Genomic DNA, 17,261 nt, shown 5'->3' on the forward strand with positions numbered 1-17,261 from the left:
AATATAAACAAGGATTATCTACTTCTATATAGTATGGATAGTCCTAGGAATTTCAAAAAGCATAGAAAAAGACCAACTATTAGGGTAGTGCTCTTAGATTGCTTGCTCAAATCCAAAACTACTTTCACGCTCCTTTCAAAAATAGAGGCTACGCTTTTAAGCTAAAGTCCTTTTATTCAAAAACTCTTTTCAAACAAAAACAAACATGAGCTAAGCAAACTAAGAGCCCGTAGATAACTACGGATGAAAAGGGTGCTTACACCTTCCCTTTTCATAACTTACCCCCCGAGCCCGTTTTCTTTTTAAAAGGTCTTTTTCTGTACTTTTTACCTTTCCTAAAATTGGACAAAATAAAAGTCGGTGGCGACTCTTGCTCTCCGCAACATTGGTTGCTTTAAAAAATAAAAGTCAGTTCACCGTATAACAAGCATCTTCAACAAATCAACATATCAACATCACAATGCATAAACGACAACTTTAACCAACAACAACTGACAACGACTCAAATGCGACTCCACTGTGCATATGCATGTGGTACCATTGGAGTAAAACTCCCAACATTAACATTGCCAGTAATTCCGAGGCATTTCAACAAGGCATAAATCTTCAACATGGTGTCATCAAGGCCAAGGCATAAGCCTTCAACTTTCAACATGGTTGCCATAATTTTCAAGCATGCTTTATGCAATGAATGCAACAATCACAACAACGACAACAACTTAGCAACAACGACATAACGACAACAACTACAACAACAACGGTCACATATCAACATCACATCGTTCAACTTTAGCCATAGGCTCACAACACAACTTAACAACAATACAACAACAAGAACAACCACGGTCACATATCAACATCACACCGTTTAACTTTAGCCAAAGGCTCTCAACACAACTTAATCAACTCATAGAAACATATGTACGATATTAAAATCCGCTAGGATTCACACCACAAGGCGATTCACATAACAATGCACAATAATAATCATATTGACAAATCACAATATTAACCGCAACAAAAGCATCCAAAGAAAAATCACAATTTTCGATCTATTCTCAAAATAATCGCAATATGCCAATATACCAAGTAAGCCAAACAACTTCCAAATTAACATCTAACTAATTAGATATCGTTAGTTATCAAAACAACATCATTGGCTTAATAATATTTTGTTCTCAACTCAAATATTCAACCGAAACACAATTACGGTCAAATTTTCAAGATACCGTAAATTACCGATAAACCGAATAATTTATCCAAATATAAGTATTTTCCAATTAAATAGACTCATTGAAATTAATTCAACTATTATTTAAATCAACCAATTAATAATCCTCTCATATTAAGTTTCAAATCAATATTCTATTTCCATTCTAATTTCCAATTTACTATTTCATTTTCTATTCCAAAACCAACATTTAATATAAAGGATACTCAAATCCACACAATCTCGGTCGGTTCGTAAAATAGCACAATTTCAACAAAATATCACTACCAAATTAACCTACTAATTAAACTTAGCTACCACGTAAATTTTCATCAAATTCCAGACAACTTTTTATGCCGTTTAATTCAGCTATTTCGGTCAAACGAGACTATTTTGAATTAAACTTTGTTCCACTAGGATACTGTTTTACACTTTATTAAGCTTCTACTGTTTTCAATATGTATTATACCATAACTATGGTTTATTTCCATTATGTATTATACTATTATATTATCATTTCATACTAGTTATATAACCATTATATATATTCACTGTTATATGTATGTTCCTTTAGTACAGTAAACAATCATGGAACAGGGCATATGAACAAGTATCAGCACACACTGAAAACACATTGGAAATACATGAAATAAAACAAGGAACAAAACCATAACATGTGCCCCCGTCACTACACTTGCCGAACGTCACACACTTGTGCCATTCGTCCCGGGTCTTGGTTTTATTTTCATTCTTTTACATTTCCATTACGCGCACAATATTTCAACCCTTTCCAAATTCAATTTTCTATAATAAAATTAACACAACACAATGACCAATCTATACCCTAAACCCACATACAATCCATCATATTCTCATTTAGGTAGTAAGAACCCCACCCTTACCTTGGATTGAGTGCAACTCTAAGGAGATTCAATGAAAAATTGGTGAAATATGACACTTGAGAGCAACATTTTGGGTCTTCTTCTTCTCCTCTTCACAACCCTAGTCCCCTTTTCTCTTTTCTTTCTCTCCTTTCTCGGTTTCCTTTTTCTCTTCTATGCTACTACTTCCAAAAATCACAAAAAGTGGTACCACCACTTGTTACTACTACTTAATAATGGGCCTATTAAAATTACACCCATAATAACTAATGATACCACAACTAAGTCCAATATTATTTCCACACTTAATACAAAAATAATACTTCCATTTAAATTCCATTAAAATAAAATCCGATTATTTTAATATACCGATTTATTACTCAATGTCTCATATTTCCGGTCTAATCTTAATTAATCGGAAAATTTCCAAAACGCTAAACATTAACTCATTAATATTGTTAATACTAAAAATATTAAAATCTTCTATTAAATATCGATCCGCTATCCCGAAATAATACCGACTAAATCGTCCCAAATTGCAAAAATTTCAATAAACATCTCAATGAATAAATAATATTATTCTTAATATTATTCTTTCGACTATCCGACTAAAATCCGACTTTAACTTAATAAATCCAAATACGTTTCTTAAAATAATACCGACCATCCAAAGTCGACTAAATTCAATATTTAAATCCTTTAATAATTTAATTAACCAATTAATTAAATTCGGGGCGTTATAGAAAGCATCTACTCTAATATCCCGAATCATGTCTTCTAGAGTACCGTTCATAAATTCATCATCTTCAACTGTATGTGACTCATTTTTTGTCACTTCATTACGCCATACCCATTTTGTGTAATTTTGAATAGTTCAATCACAACCTTAATGATTGAATATATCACGCTTTAGATATTTTTGTATATTTCGACAAATTTTACAAGGACACCAAAAAATTCCCTTATTGTTAGGAAGTTTTTTTCAGAAAAAATCAAGAAATTTTATCACTCCATTCTCATACTCCTTACTTAATCTATTGACTTTCATCCAACTAAGTTCCATAATCAGATAAAGCTTCTTAAAATAAAATAAAAATAGTACACAACCAACAAAAATGAACATTCGGTTTCAATAAAACAACAATAACAACAAAAACCAACTAAAAATACCTGAACAATAACAATACAGTAAATCGTTTGATTCTAAAAAACCATAATAAAAACAACAACAACGACATCAACAACAACGACAACGACAACAACATCAAAGACAAAAACAACAACAGTATTAATGAAGAATTTGTACATACAAAAATGTGATAATTAGAGGATTGAGGTTCGAGCTTCCTTCCTCCTCGGAGAAAAGTGTTGGTTTGAGGTTTGAGCTTCATTCCTCCTTAGAGAATGATGATGTTCTTTCGTTTACTGGAGAAGAATGATGTTATTTAGTTCACTAGAGCTCAAAAAGTGAAATGAGACTTAACATTAACTCTGAAGGAATAAAAAAAGTTAGAGAGTTTTTATATCGACTTTCTTAAAAACCGATGAAATATATCCGACGTAAAATCTATAAAAAAATAAAGACGTATTTTTTGGTTCTAAATGATTAAAAAAATTAGAGTTATTATTCGGTTTTCTAAAAAGTAAGGAAAGATATCCGACGTATATTATATACAAAAAATAAAAATGTCTTTTTGGTTTTAAATAAAACATAAAATTGCAGGAGCGGGGAATCGAAGCTCAAACACTGAACAACTTGTTATGTCGGTTTTGTAAAAAACTGAGGAAAGAGATTAAATTTTGTTATGAAATGGCGTGTTCCATATCATTGAACCTCAGTTTTTTAATAGCTGAGATGAAAGATTTGTCATAAAATATATTTTTTATAGTAGAGATCGATGTAAATATTTTATTATTTAAAAAATTAAAACATGTAAATGACTAACTTATTACAAATATTTAAATTAAAATCTCCCATGCTCCAAAAGTTATTATTGATCCTAAATGAATCTTATTTTTAGATGTTGTTGGTAACTAAGGATCTAATTGTGAACTCTTAAACAACTTTTTCTCTTAAATCGACTCTAGAGAATATATTTTCAAACTCCAATGCTCAAAATTAGTGAATAAAAGTGTAAAGTTTTATGTTAGAATATTGTGTACTTGTAATTGATTTGTCTTTTAATTTTTATAGTGGGTTCTTAATGTTTGAGGTTACAGAACTTTTTTGAAAGATACTTGTTGCAAAGAACAATTGTAAGTGAACCGCAGGGTCTTTATATCCAATGACCTATAATAGCATGGCGACCCAATCTATTATGTTATGTTTGACAATATATATTTTAATCTTATATATTTTGTGATTTATAAGCTCATGTAATAATAAAAGATCTGTTTAGTAGCAGTTTTTTCATCATGAATTTATAGTTCATTTTATTATCTTATATCTTATTTTTCAGAATCTATTTCAAGTATCATTTTAACTTATATTTTATTTTTCAGACGTTATTTTAAATATCATTTTAACTTATAGCTTATATCTTATCATTTTTTCTTTCTTTTTTACCCCTATTATTTTAAACAAAACTCACTACTATTCTTTATAATTTTTTTCATTTAAAATAAAATAAATTATATATTAATTTTTTTATGTCCTTTTAATTTATCTACTAATTAAACTGTTAATTTTACCAAACAGTTCAATTAACTTATTAATTATAAGTCATCAGCCATCAACTATAAACTATAAACTTTCACTCATTAACCACTATAAACTATAAACTATCAAATAACTTATCAATTAACTTTTATTTTTCCCAAACAGAACAAATGTGATATGTGTGAGCTGGATATTGGCCCAAACCAAAACACTTGCTATAAAAGTATTCACATAATAAAATTATAATTATATCTCTTTATATACTTCCTTTTATTTATTTTCATTTTATTTCTCCAATAAATATGCATGCATACAAAGTCTAATACGAATAGTCTCTGTCTGTTGTTAGGAAGTAGTATACATGATGATCAAAGTCAAAAATCGATCTCCTTAACAGCTGTTGCACCTTTTCTCAAAAGACCAATTCGTGGTATAGAAAACGGAATCTGACTCTCAAATCTCAATTATAGTAAAAGACACAAAATTGCCGTATTATTCTCTTAATTTTAGAATTTTTATTTATTTAGTTTAAAGTCTAAACTATTTGGTGATAAATTAAACAATGATCAACTAGTCTTTCTAATAAACTATCACAATCACACATACTTTCAGTCTCAAACACACACCAACTATTGCAGGCTCACCTAAACTCAACGATCATTGTTGTAATTCATATATATACTTTTGCTTTTAGTGTGTATAAAAGGAACACCATCCATATAACAATCCACACCAAGCATTTTTCTTATCTCTAATTCTTTCTTTGATCTTCATTAGTCACTAACTACACAACACTATGAGTGCCAAAAATAAGTTTATTAGGTTAACCCTTCTATTAAGTAATGCTAAACCATACCTTTTAATGGTTGGCCTTCAATTTGGTATGGCTGGTAATTATATCTTTGGCAAGGACTTTCTTAACCGTGGGATGAGCCGTTTCGTGTTTATAGTTTATCGTAATGCCATGGCTGCGGTCGCTGTTGCTCCTTTCGCTTTCTTAATTGAAAGGTATTTTAATGCGTTAGTCGCACTTGTATGAGTTTCTGATGGCTATTGTAATTTTATTTACAGAACAGAAAAAAGATAGTGACGGAAGAAATTTATTTGATCAATAAGGTGTGATTTAATTGTGGCATTATATTTCTAAAAAAAGTTGTTATTTATTTTCAGGAAAAGTAGGCCCAAGATGACTCTCCCTGTCTTTCTACAAATACTGATGCTGGGATTTCTTGAGTAATAATCTTTCTACATATATAGATGATGATTTAGAAGAATATTTTTGGGAAGATTATATTGTTTTTTTTCTTCAGGATAATGTTTTAAATATCATGATATATAACCTTGTTAATTAGTTGCTTCATTATGAGCAGGCCAGTTTTTAACCAAAGCTTCACTTACTTGGGGATGAAGTATACTTCAGCTTCATTTACATCTGCTATTATGAACGCGGTGCCCTCTATCACCTTTCTGCTTGCAGTCATAGTTCGGTAATTAACTATATATAATTTATCAATTTCATTTGATCTATATATAATAATGTTACTTTAATTAAAATGATACTAATAACCACTTGGCAACTGTTTAGAGATTCTAAAGTTATATAAACACAAGCTCAAGTTCTAATTAAGTTTATATTTTAAAAAAACCTAATACAAACGATTATTTAAACAAAAATGAGATTATTATGAATGATAATGGACATGATACTATAGTATCATTTTTTATTTATAAAGAGTTTAAAAAAGTTATCTACTTTTTTAATTTTTTATATTCGTTTTTGGCTCACATGAGTATATAAATATTCATATTAAACTTAATATCTAAATTTTTATTAAAAATAAATTGGTTATTTTTAAAATATCATATTATTTTAATTTTTTAACATTTAAATATTTTTTTAAAATAATTTTTTATTGAATTATAAAATAAATAAAATAAATAAATTCCTTTATTTATAATATAATTAAAAATTTATAAACTTAAAAATCTGATAGCTTTTAAATTTTATTTAAAATTATATGCTATATTAATTACTTTATCTTGTTATGATAATTAAAGACTTAAAAAATACTACAAAACTTTATATCTAATGTTTGAATATTTATATATTTCTACTCAAAATGTAATATTTAATTTAATTAATAAATAAATAATTATTTATTTAAGTCTAACATAAATTTTATTTACAATGCTAAAGTTTATATTTTTATTAACATATTCTAATAGTATTTGAAAAGATGTGATAAACAAATTTTATATCAAAATAATTGTGATGATTTTTTAAAATTGATATAAAAATAATTTTATATAATTGTATAAATTAAAATATGATTTAAATAATTATACTTTAGTTGGACTTTTATGTTAATTGTGGTTTTGTTGGGTCTTAGGCGTTTTATTTTATTATCAATTATTGATACTATATATAACCACTTATTGTTGGGTCATATTTTTTCAAAAATTATAAAAATCTATCTTTTTTCGAAAAAAATTGATTTTCTTCCGAAATAAAAAAATCAATTTTTTCCAAAATTAAAAAAATCAATTTTTTTTTCTGAAAACCAAAATGTCTATTATTTTTAGAAATAAAAAATTGTTTTAAAATAAAAAAATCGTAGTTTTTCGAAAATAAAATATTAGTTATTTTGGAAACAAATCAAAAAAGAAAGTCCAATTTTTTTGGAAAATAAATAAATCGATTTTTTTGTTTAATTTTTAAAAAAATATTAAAAAAAAAACTTTATGAAAATGTTTGGGGGATTGGAGCCTTAATTAAACTTTGCGAGCCTTTAGTTTAGTTTAGAAGTCTTATTCATTTAGGTCCATAACTTTTGGAGGTCTTAAAAGTTTCGCCCCAGCTCCATAAAAGGGCAACTTTTTTTTTTTGTTTTGACATGATAAAAGGGCAACTTTAGACCCCACTAAACCATAATTAACATATAAAAACTTAACTAAAGTAAAATTCTCCTTTTAACTTAAAAATTAAATTCTATAAAAATTAATTCATAAAATACTCTAATAGAATATGCAACCTATGAAAATTATTGATTGATCAATATTGATGGCTAACTATTTAGGTTGGAGCGTGTTAAATGCAATGATATTCGAAGTCAAGCTAAAGTGATTGGAACATTAGTAACCTTTGGTGGTGCTTTAGTAATGGCAATTTACAAAGGACCTAGCTTCAACATTTTCCATTCTGAAACCACAACTCAGAAGCAAAATGGAACTCAAGAACTATCTGATAACCACCAAACATCTGGAGCTCTTTATATACTAATGGGTGGTGTTGCTTTATCTTCTTTCTACATTTTGCAGGTAAAAAAACACAAAAATAAAAGAGAAAATGGGTGATGCACTGACAGACAGTGTAAAAAAGTCTTACACTGTCAACCAATCACGACCATGTATCGCAACAAATTATATTGTTATGTTTAAATTATTGAGATGACATGACAGTTTGTTACAATTTTATTGGATAACAGTGTAAATTTTTTTTTCCAGGATCAGTGCAGGTCCATTAAACCCAAAACAAAAAGCACTATTTAATTATTTTCAATTGGATTAATAGTAATAATTTTAATGAATATTGTTTGTATGAATTTGAATGCAGTCAATGACATTAAAAAGATATCCAGCCGAGCTATCATTGGCAACTTTAATATGTTTGGTGGGAGGAGCACAGGCTACTGCAGTGGCACTAGTGGCGGAGCGTCACTCAAATGCTTGGGCCATTGGTTGGGATTATAGGCTCTATGCTCCTCTTTACACGGTTTGTACAAATTCAAATGTTTTTTTTTTGTCTAATGATCGAAATTTCAACTGTTAATAAATAGGACGCTGCGACTGCCGAGAATTGAATGTCTCTGTTCAACTATCAACTGATCTAGTAAAAGACAATTCAACTGATTTTATTAATTATTCTGTTTTATAATAATTTTTGTAGGGAATAGTTAGTTCAGGAATTGCATACTATGTTCAAGGTGTGGTAATGCAAAGCAGAGGTCCAGTATTTGCAACAGCATTTAGTCCTCTTTGCATGATCATTGTTGCTGCTTTGGGCTCCTTTATATTAGGAGAAAATCTATATCTTGGAAGGTAAGTTTCTATCTCTAATTCCTTAATTTATCTAATTAATTTTCATATATTAACACATTATTGATGAATGAATTGTAGTATAATTGGAGCAGTTATAATCGCACTTGGTCTTTATTCAGTTGTGTGGGGAAAAGCCACCGACTATTCAGAATCATCAACCATAAAAGGAGGGACAAAATCAATGCCAATTACTATAAATAATGATCCCAAAATTGATATTATTGCTGTCAATTTGGAGAAAGAAACTGAGTTGAAAGTTACAAATGCATGAGGGAACTACCATGAAGGCAGAGCATTTGCCTCTAGTCAAATTAGAATGTCCAAATATTCTTAGGCTGTGGATATTTGTTGCACATTGTAAATGTTCCGTACTAATGTTGAGTATATATGCAAAAAGCCACGTTGGATATGTAAACTGTGTAAATGGTTAAAGCATTGAGGAATCAAAGATGCATGTTTATGCTCTTTGATATTCAAAAAGATGAATTTTGTAACTGTGTTTGGTACTAAAGGAAAATATTGGAGAGTTTATTAGGGCCTATTATTGTTGTATCTCTTGTAATTGGGCCTTACTTGTTTTTGGATTAGGCCAGTCCATATCTGTTTACTGTTATTAGTTTGTTTCTGTTTGAATTATTCTCAAGCACAAGAAAATTTGAATGTTCATAAGCAACAAATTCCTATCAGTTGAATATAACTAAATTCGAAGATTAATGCCTATAAAATGGATCAAGACAAGTGTTTGGATATAACATGTCATATAATTGTAGTCGTTATAGAGAATGATATGATCATTTTTTTTTTTTAATAAGCAATTGATTGATAAAGCTCGCACTAGGGGTGCAACCCTTACAAAAAGAAACGCTCCTAAAGGTTAACATAATCGGATAAGGGAAGTTTAAACCATTCGTAATAAGATGGTCTAAACTTAGGATATCCGACACACAACCAACGCCAAGCTAGGAAAACTATATTAGAACAAATAACATCGAAGCAAAACCCCTCGTCGTTGAAGATTATGGCATTCCTCGATAGCCAAAGACTCCAAACGGTAGCAAACCAAACAAAAAGTATTAGAGTTCTACGCTTTCTATTCTTCACCTTTATTTGTAAGTCACCATAGGACAAGAACTCCTCAAAGTTGATTTCCTCCTTAATGCCTAACCACCCAAAAATATGATTCCAAATCACCCTCGCCTCTTGGCAAAGAAAGAAAAGATGAGATGTAGATTCCAAAACGATACCGCAAAAGCCACAATTCGGATTAATATTAGAAAAACCTCTATTCCGTAATTGATCCTTAGTTGGAAGCCTATCAATTAAAAATCTCCAAGCAAACAACTTGATTTTAGGCGGAAGATTAAGATCCCACATAGTCTTCAACCATCCAATTAAAGTAGAGTCCCATCCAAAAGGTTTAGAGTTGTTTACCATGGATGAGATGCTAGCCACGGAAAATTCCTTCTCCGTATTAATAGACCACTCAAAATTGTCGCTCTCAAACTCGCGGGGAAGATGGTTGTTAACCAACAAGATGAACCGGGTCCAGCTAGGCGAGACTGCCGCTGCTGCCCATGCTGCTGAGTCGGGGCTGTTATCACCATAAAAAAGAACCTCCAAATCCCACCTATGTGCTCCTTCAATCCATCTCAACACCTCCGCCACCGTGCAATATTTGTTAGTCGAAAGCGCAAACAAATCCGGGAAAGACATGCTAAGAGAAGTATCTCCCAACCAAAGACTAAGCCAAAAAAGAGTGTCCTTGCCATTCTTACTAAGAGTTTTAAAGCAACCAAGAAAGCCATTGTCCACCACCTCCTCCGACAAATTGATCTTACGCAAATCCTTCCACCAAATCGATTCGTCCCTTCCTTTGGATTCTCCTCCAACATCTAGAATCTTGGTTTTAGGACAACCGTACCTCTCCTTTAAAAAACGACTCCAAATGGCCTTGTCCTCATTGAGAATTCGCCACTTCCACTTCAAGAGAAGCGCTTTGTTCGTCTCCCCCACGTCTCTAACTCCCAAACCTCCTTTCTCCTTTGGTCTACACACCACCTCCCACTTCACCCAATGGATACTTCTTTTCTCAACATTACCACTCCAAAGAAACTCACTTTGGATTTTTCTTATCTCCTTGACTACTTTATTCGGTGCTTTAAAGAAGGAAAGTGTGAAGCTAGGAATAGAATTCAACACCGAATTTAAGAGGGTGACCCTACCTCCCATAGAAATATTTCTACCCTTCCACAAAGAAAGCCTCCTCTTAATATTGTTTAACACATCCGCCCACACTTTATTTTTCCTAGGATTATCCGCCACCATGATACCTAAAAATTTGAAAGGGTATACCCCTTTCTTACAAGCAAGGAAAGTCGTAGCGGCATTAGAAAACCATTCCCCCACATTCACCCCGATTATGTTGCTTTTAGAAAAATTAATCTTCAAACCTGACACTAATTCAAAGCCTCTCAAAATCACCTTCAAATTCCAAAGATTATCACAATTAGCTTCACCTAAGAGAATAGTGTCATCCGCAAATTGAAGGATGTCCACAAAATCATCCTCCCCGTACATAAAGGGCTTGAAGTTTCCCAACTCGACCGACTTCCTTACTAGCGCCGTTAACCCTTCCATAGCAAGCACAAAAAGAAACGGGGACAACGGATCACCTTGTCTCAAACCTCTATGAACCTTAAACTCCCTTGTCGCACTTCCATTAACCAAAACGGACATATTGTTGTTGAAAATGCAAGCTTCCATCCACCTCATCCACCGGTTGCCAAACCCCATCCTAATCATCATCCCTCTAAGGTATTGCCAAGAAACGGAGTCATACGCCTTTTCAAAATCCACCTTGAGTAATAGACAACTTCTTTTGTTCTTCTTCGACCAATCTAAAATCTCATTAACCAAAAGAACTCCATCCATCATATTCCTTCCCGGAACAAAGGCGGTTTGATTAGAAGACACCAACTTGCCAATAACCTCCTTTAGTCTAGACGCCAAAATCTTAGCAATGATTTTGTATATGCTTCCCACCAAACATATAGGCCTAAAGTCGCCTAAGGATTGAGGGTTAGTGATTTTTGGAATCAAAGCTAGAAAAGAAGAAGTAATCGATTTTACGAGAGTTCCCGTCCGATGAAAATCATTACATAACCTCACTAAGTCCTCGCGAATCACCACCCAAAATCTCTTGTAGAACTCTAGAGAAAAACCGTCGGGCCCCGCGCTTTTGTTGCCATCACTCGACCATATAGCATCCTTTATTTCCGACTCCGAGAACGGCCTTTCAATACTCAAGGCCTCCGACTCTACAAGCTTAGCCACCTCCAAGGCATTAAAATTCGGTCTCACCTCCACCTCCTCTTTGAAGAAAGAATTGAAATAAGAATGAATGAAATCTTTAATTTCAACAACATCTTCCACTACTCCCCTCCTAGTAGCAAGAGAGCACAAAGAGTTCTTCCTTCTCCTTTCTTTGAGGGAATTATGAAAGTACCTCGTATTGCCATCTCCTTCCTCAAGCCATAGTTGCCTAGACTTAAGGCGAAGAAAACCTTCTTTTTTATAGAGATTATCCCAAAACACCGAGGCCGCCTTAGATCGTTGGTCGGCTACCTCCACCGGAACGTTACCTGCAAAAAGAGAAAACTTGTTATCTAAAAAATGCATCTCCTTTCCCGCCTCCTCAATGCTAAGATCAATCCACCCAAACACCTCCTTATTCCAAGAACTAATCTTCCCCTTAAGAGCCTTCAATTTCTCAACAAGGCAATAGTCACCTCGGCCCTTACACTCCAACTTTCTCCATTCCTCCTCGACGAAAGCGGTAAAATCCTTGTGGCCAAACCAAAGATTATTGAATCTAAAAGGTTTAGGACCCCAATTCCTCTTATTATCTTTAATCCATATGGGAGCATGATCCGAAACATCCCTTTTGCCAATATATTGACCTTCAATCTTCCACTCATCTACGAAGGATGGAGATAAGAGAAATCTATCCAATCTACTCATAGCACTTCCACCCTTGTTAGACCACGTGAATTTACCTCCAATGGTAGGGAGGTCCTCCAACTCCATCTCATTTATGAACTCATGGAAGTCTTCCATTTCCTTTTTATAGCTCTTTTTGGACAAGCCAATTCTCTCCTCCAAAGACGAAACAATGTTAAAATCTCCGCCAATGCACCACGATCCCACAATACTCCTTCTCTTCACATCCACAAGCCTCTTCCAAGAATTCACTCTTACTTTGTGATCGCAAGAAGCGTAGACATTAACAAAATACAATCTCCTATTCTCTTTTTCCACACAAACCCCTAAGAAACCTTCTTCTCGAAAGCTATAAATGAGCTTGAAAAAATCTCTCCTCCACATGATAAGAATACCTCCCGATGCCCCCACGGCGTCCTTATGCGACCACTCCACATTCTCGTCTCCCCAAAAATCTTTCACATAGGTATGCTGAATGTTATGAAGTTTAGTTTCTTGTAAGAAAGCAATATCCGTCGAGCCTCTTTGGATGTTGTAGCCAATTCTCTTTCTCTTCACCCTCGACCCTCCTCCTCTAATGTTTAGAGATAAAATATTCATCTCAAACCCTTGTTGATCTCCATCAAATCCTCCCCCCTTTCTCCATCCCTCCTCTCCATCTCCTCCAACTTCAGAATGGGATTAAACATCGAAGATGCGTTAACTATTCCCAATTTATTCATAGAATTCTATAGTCCCTCCGAAGAATTTCCCAATCCCCTTTTGATCACTCTTGCATTACAATTTCTCACATCAGAATGGGTCAGTGAATCTCCAGAATCAGCCCTCTCCGCTACATTGCCACCGAACCCAGTCCTAGCATCACTGCCCGAATTCAGAGGGAAATTCAACTCAGCTGGATAAGAAAAACTCTCCACTCTATCTCCCAAGTTCAGAATGTCTCTCATTTGTTTCCTGACTTTTTTGGAATTCTTTAGTCTGGCACACTGATCGTCAAAGCAAAAAGAATTTTCCTCTCCTTTTTCATTTCCTACGTCCCGCTTATTTCCCTCCATGCAATCCACGTTAGAGAACTCATTAAAAGTACCAGGTCCCACCTTACCTCCAATAGAATTATTATAAAAATCCAATTCATTTTTACCTTCCAGCTGTAAAAAATTGCCAGGGGCAAAAGTGGGCTTCTGAAAACTAAGGCCCACCTTCGAAATTGACTCTGGCCCAAACACAGTGGACCCCACTTTTCTCCTAACGTAAACAAAAGAATTAGGTTTAGGTTTTATCTCCTCAAACCCTGTCTCCCTCGCCGCTTCCCTGTTGACCTGTTCCTTCTTTCCATAAAGTGGCACACCCAATGAACAGTCCACCCTAGAAACACTTTCACTAGAAATACTCTCTGAACTGCTCTGCAAACAATCTTCAGGCTCTGATTCGTTCCTTATGTGACCTGCTTCCTTTGCCCCTTTCACATCAGTCTTTACTTCCTGCATCTCTGAACTCCTTCTCTCTCCACTTCTGACACATACCGAAGGGTCACTGTCGGTAGCGCCGCAGCCCCCGTCACCTACCGGATCCGGTAAATCCATCTGTTTTTCGCACCTCACCGTCCGATTCACCTCTGCCTGCACCTCCGAACAAGACTCCGGTTCCGACCACTCTTCCTCCTCCGAAACCACCGTCGATCCTTCCGTATCTCCCACCCTCACCGTCGCGTCTTCCTTCACCAAACAATGATAAGTCTCACCATCGATGGAAACCGCAATTTTTAGGTTAATCGTGTCCAATTTGTCCGTGAATATCATCAAATTAGTGACGTCCATCCTTAACTGTTGTTCCTCCAAAACCTCCCCATTGGCCACGACCCCTACATCAGAAAGAAGGAGCTCACAAAATCTTCTGTTTCTCACGAAGCAAGGTATACCGAAGATGGACACCCACACAGATCTGAAACATTCGACGTCTTTCTTCTGCCACTTCCTCACCTCCTTGAACCATTTGTCTTTCCAAACCCCTGCTTCTAACAAAAACCTGTCCAGTTCTCCATCCACCTTTTCTTCCAACAAGCAGAGATTTGGGCCCAATGGGGTAGCAACTACTGTGAAGATGCCCTCAGCTAAGAGACTTCTGCTCACGCCGTAAGCCATGCCAGGTGATCTTGCAATTCCCACCAAAGCTTTTCTGTATTTGTCTTGCTCCTCTAAGCTAGAACTGTAGATAAAAGTTTTTGATGTTTCCTCCTCCTTGAAGCTAGCCTCCCCTGTTTTAATAAACTGATTGGCTAACTTCAGGTTGCTCCCCTTGTGTTTGTTGAAAAGCAATGGTTTATTAATCACCGTATCCGCATACGATCTGTACTGCTTGTTAAGCTCATCGATTCCTCCATCCCTTCTTGAAAAACCTGACCTCCGCACTTCCTTTTGAAAGACTTTCATAAAACCTTCTGCCTTACCTTCTACTTCGCCCTTAGAGGGCTTTTTTCTCGCCTCCCAGTTGTCCTCCTTCAGATCCTTCCTCTTGAACTTAGACACGTTAGCCTTCAACTTTCTGCCTTCAAGCCACAAATTGTCCAGTTTAACCTCCAGTAATCTGACATTTTCAACATCTGCGAATCTCACGAATCCATACTTCTCGCCTCTCCAGTCCTTCTTAGCCGGAATAACGATTTCGTCCACCACACCAAGGTCCTTGAATTCAAAGAAAAGGTCCCTAGCTCTCCATTTGTTATCAAAGTTTGTTATGAAGTAAGAAGTGATAACCCCCTTGGTACCTTCTGTAGATTTTTTCAGTATATCCCACCTGCTGCTAGAGTTTGCAAAACTCCCCTTCCTCCTGACTTCTTGCCACCCCCCAGCATCTAGATTCTTCATATAACCTCAAGTATTTTCTTTTAATAAGAACTACAAGATATAAGAAATGTAAAACTTTCCAAGATATTTTCTATACAAATTAGGAATCCAAATGGGTCTAATATTGTTTTGAGATTTGAAAATTTTGAATTTCTTCATAAACCAAATAGTTGGTCACATGTTCTATTTGAGATTGTCTTGGATAGATGCATTAGATTCATTATGAATGAATTATACATTTATATACTAGAGTTTGTTGAAAGAAATAGAAGTAGTTTATGGTGTTAAGTAGATGACTAATAATAAGAAAGACGTTCATATTATGTTCCTTTGAAATTCGGCAGTCAAACACGACTCTAAAGGAAGATAATGATTTCTTGTGTTGAAAGAAGAAAATTACTAATGGTTATCAAAAGAGTCAAAGTAGAAGAAAGAAGTAAGACTTCTTCTTCATACATTTAGTTATAGAATGTTAAATTGTCCACTTCTACATCATGGATATATGATACCAGATGTTGATCTCACATTTATTTGAATGTGAAGAGTCTTTAAGAAAGTAGGCTTAAATTTGAGTCATGGGATATTAATTATAATTTGATTTAGCTTACGCCTATAATCAAATTACAATTTTTCATTGAAGATAAGAGCTTATGATTAGACTTAAATTAGAGCTTAGAATGACATTTAACAATTGTTATGAAGAATCATTTAGTAGTAAAAACATGGCTTAATTAGTGTCCAGGTCCTTTAACTTAATTTCAGATTTCACTTTAATCCCTTATCTTATAAATATTATAATTAAGTCCCTTAAAACCATTTTTGTTAGCCAACTTAATCCTTTCTGTTAAATATTGAGAAAAAACATTAACTTGGAATGATGTGGCATGACAGCAAGACAAAACTTAAATTACTAAGTTAGAAAACAAGTTATATTAGTATTCTATCAGCCATTATTTCATTAGTCTTCTCAACATTATAGGGTTTCCTATTCATCTTCTTCAAAATTGTTAAACGGTCTTTAAAATCACCGATCTCTGTGGATATGATAGGTATAAGACTGGCTTTTGTCTCATCGCGAACACCCGCACAGAAACTAGAACTTTATCCTTCCTTACTATGCCCCTCACCAAGAACTTTCCATACAACTTCTTACAAATACATATCTCGTTAAAGCGTGAAGCTACGCATATTATCCTCCAACAGCTCCTTCTTGCTGCATCATTGCACAGCTAAAATAAGTCATGATAGTGACGGTTTTTACTGACCGAATTTTTACTTTGGTCTCTAATTCCTTGGTCGCAAATCTCAGTGACGGATATTTTTATATTCATTTAATTCTTTTAACCTTGCTTTGTAAAAATCTAATTTATTTTCATATTCTAAAAGGTGTTTTGTAATTCTTTCAATTTCAAAATCAACTCCTATTATTAAATAATAATCTAGTCTATCATATAATATTTTTATGTGACCTCTTGTTCTTTTAATTAAACTATTAAGTTCTATAATTCGTAATCTTTCATTAACTATACTCATTTTCTAGTTTTAAAATAAATTTTTGTTTTTAAAAATTT

General features: G+C 33.7%; 1 protein-coding gene across 1 annotated transcript; it reads left to right on the forward strand.

Annotated features, from left to right (window-relative positions):
- Positions 1-5,420: 5,420 nt before the first annotated feature.
- Positions 5,421-9,508, forward strand: LOC131627356 (WAT1-related protein At4g08290-like). The gene is made up of 7 exons (XM_058898199.1): positions 5,421-5,758; positions 5,921-5,983; positions 6,121-6,237; positions 7,828-8,068; positions 8,364-8,522; positions 8,697-8,848; positions 8,927-9,508. Exons 1-7 carry the CDS (start codon positions 5,547-5,549, stop codon positions 9,117-9,119), a joined length of 1,137 nt encoding a protein of 378 aa, XP_058754182.1. The 5' UTR covers positions 5,421-5,546; the 3' UTR covers positions 9,120-9,508.
- Positions 9,509-17,261: the final 7,753 nt, after the last annotated feature.

This window comes from Vicia villosa, unplaced genomic scaffold, assembly GCF_029867415.1.
Source record: "Vicia villosa cultivar HV-30 ecotype Madison, WI unplaced genomic scaffold, Vvil1.0 ctg.000359F_1_1, whole genome shotgun sequence".
Lineage (NCBI taxonomy): Eukaryota > Viridiplantae > Streptophyta > Magnoliopsida > Fabales > Fabaceae > Vicia > Vicia villosa.

Coding starts and splice junctions, on each gene's coding strand:
- LOC131627356 (XM_058898199.1), top strand. CDS start 5,547: ATGAGTGCCAAAAATAAGTTTATTAGGTTAACCCTTCTATTAAGTAAT. Junction 6,238..7,827: donor CTGCTTGCAGTCATAGTTCG/GTAATTAACTAT, acceptor CTAACTATTTAG/GTTGGAGCGTGTTAAATGCA. Junction 8,849..8,926: donor GAAAATCTATATCTTGGAAG/GTAAGTTTCTAT, acceptor AATGAATTGTAG/TATAATTGGAGCAGTTATAA.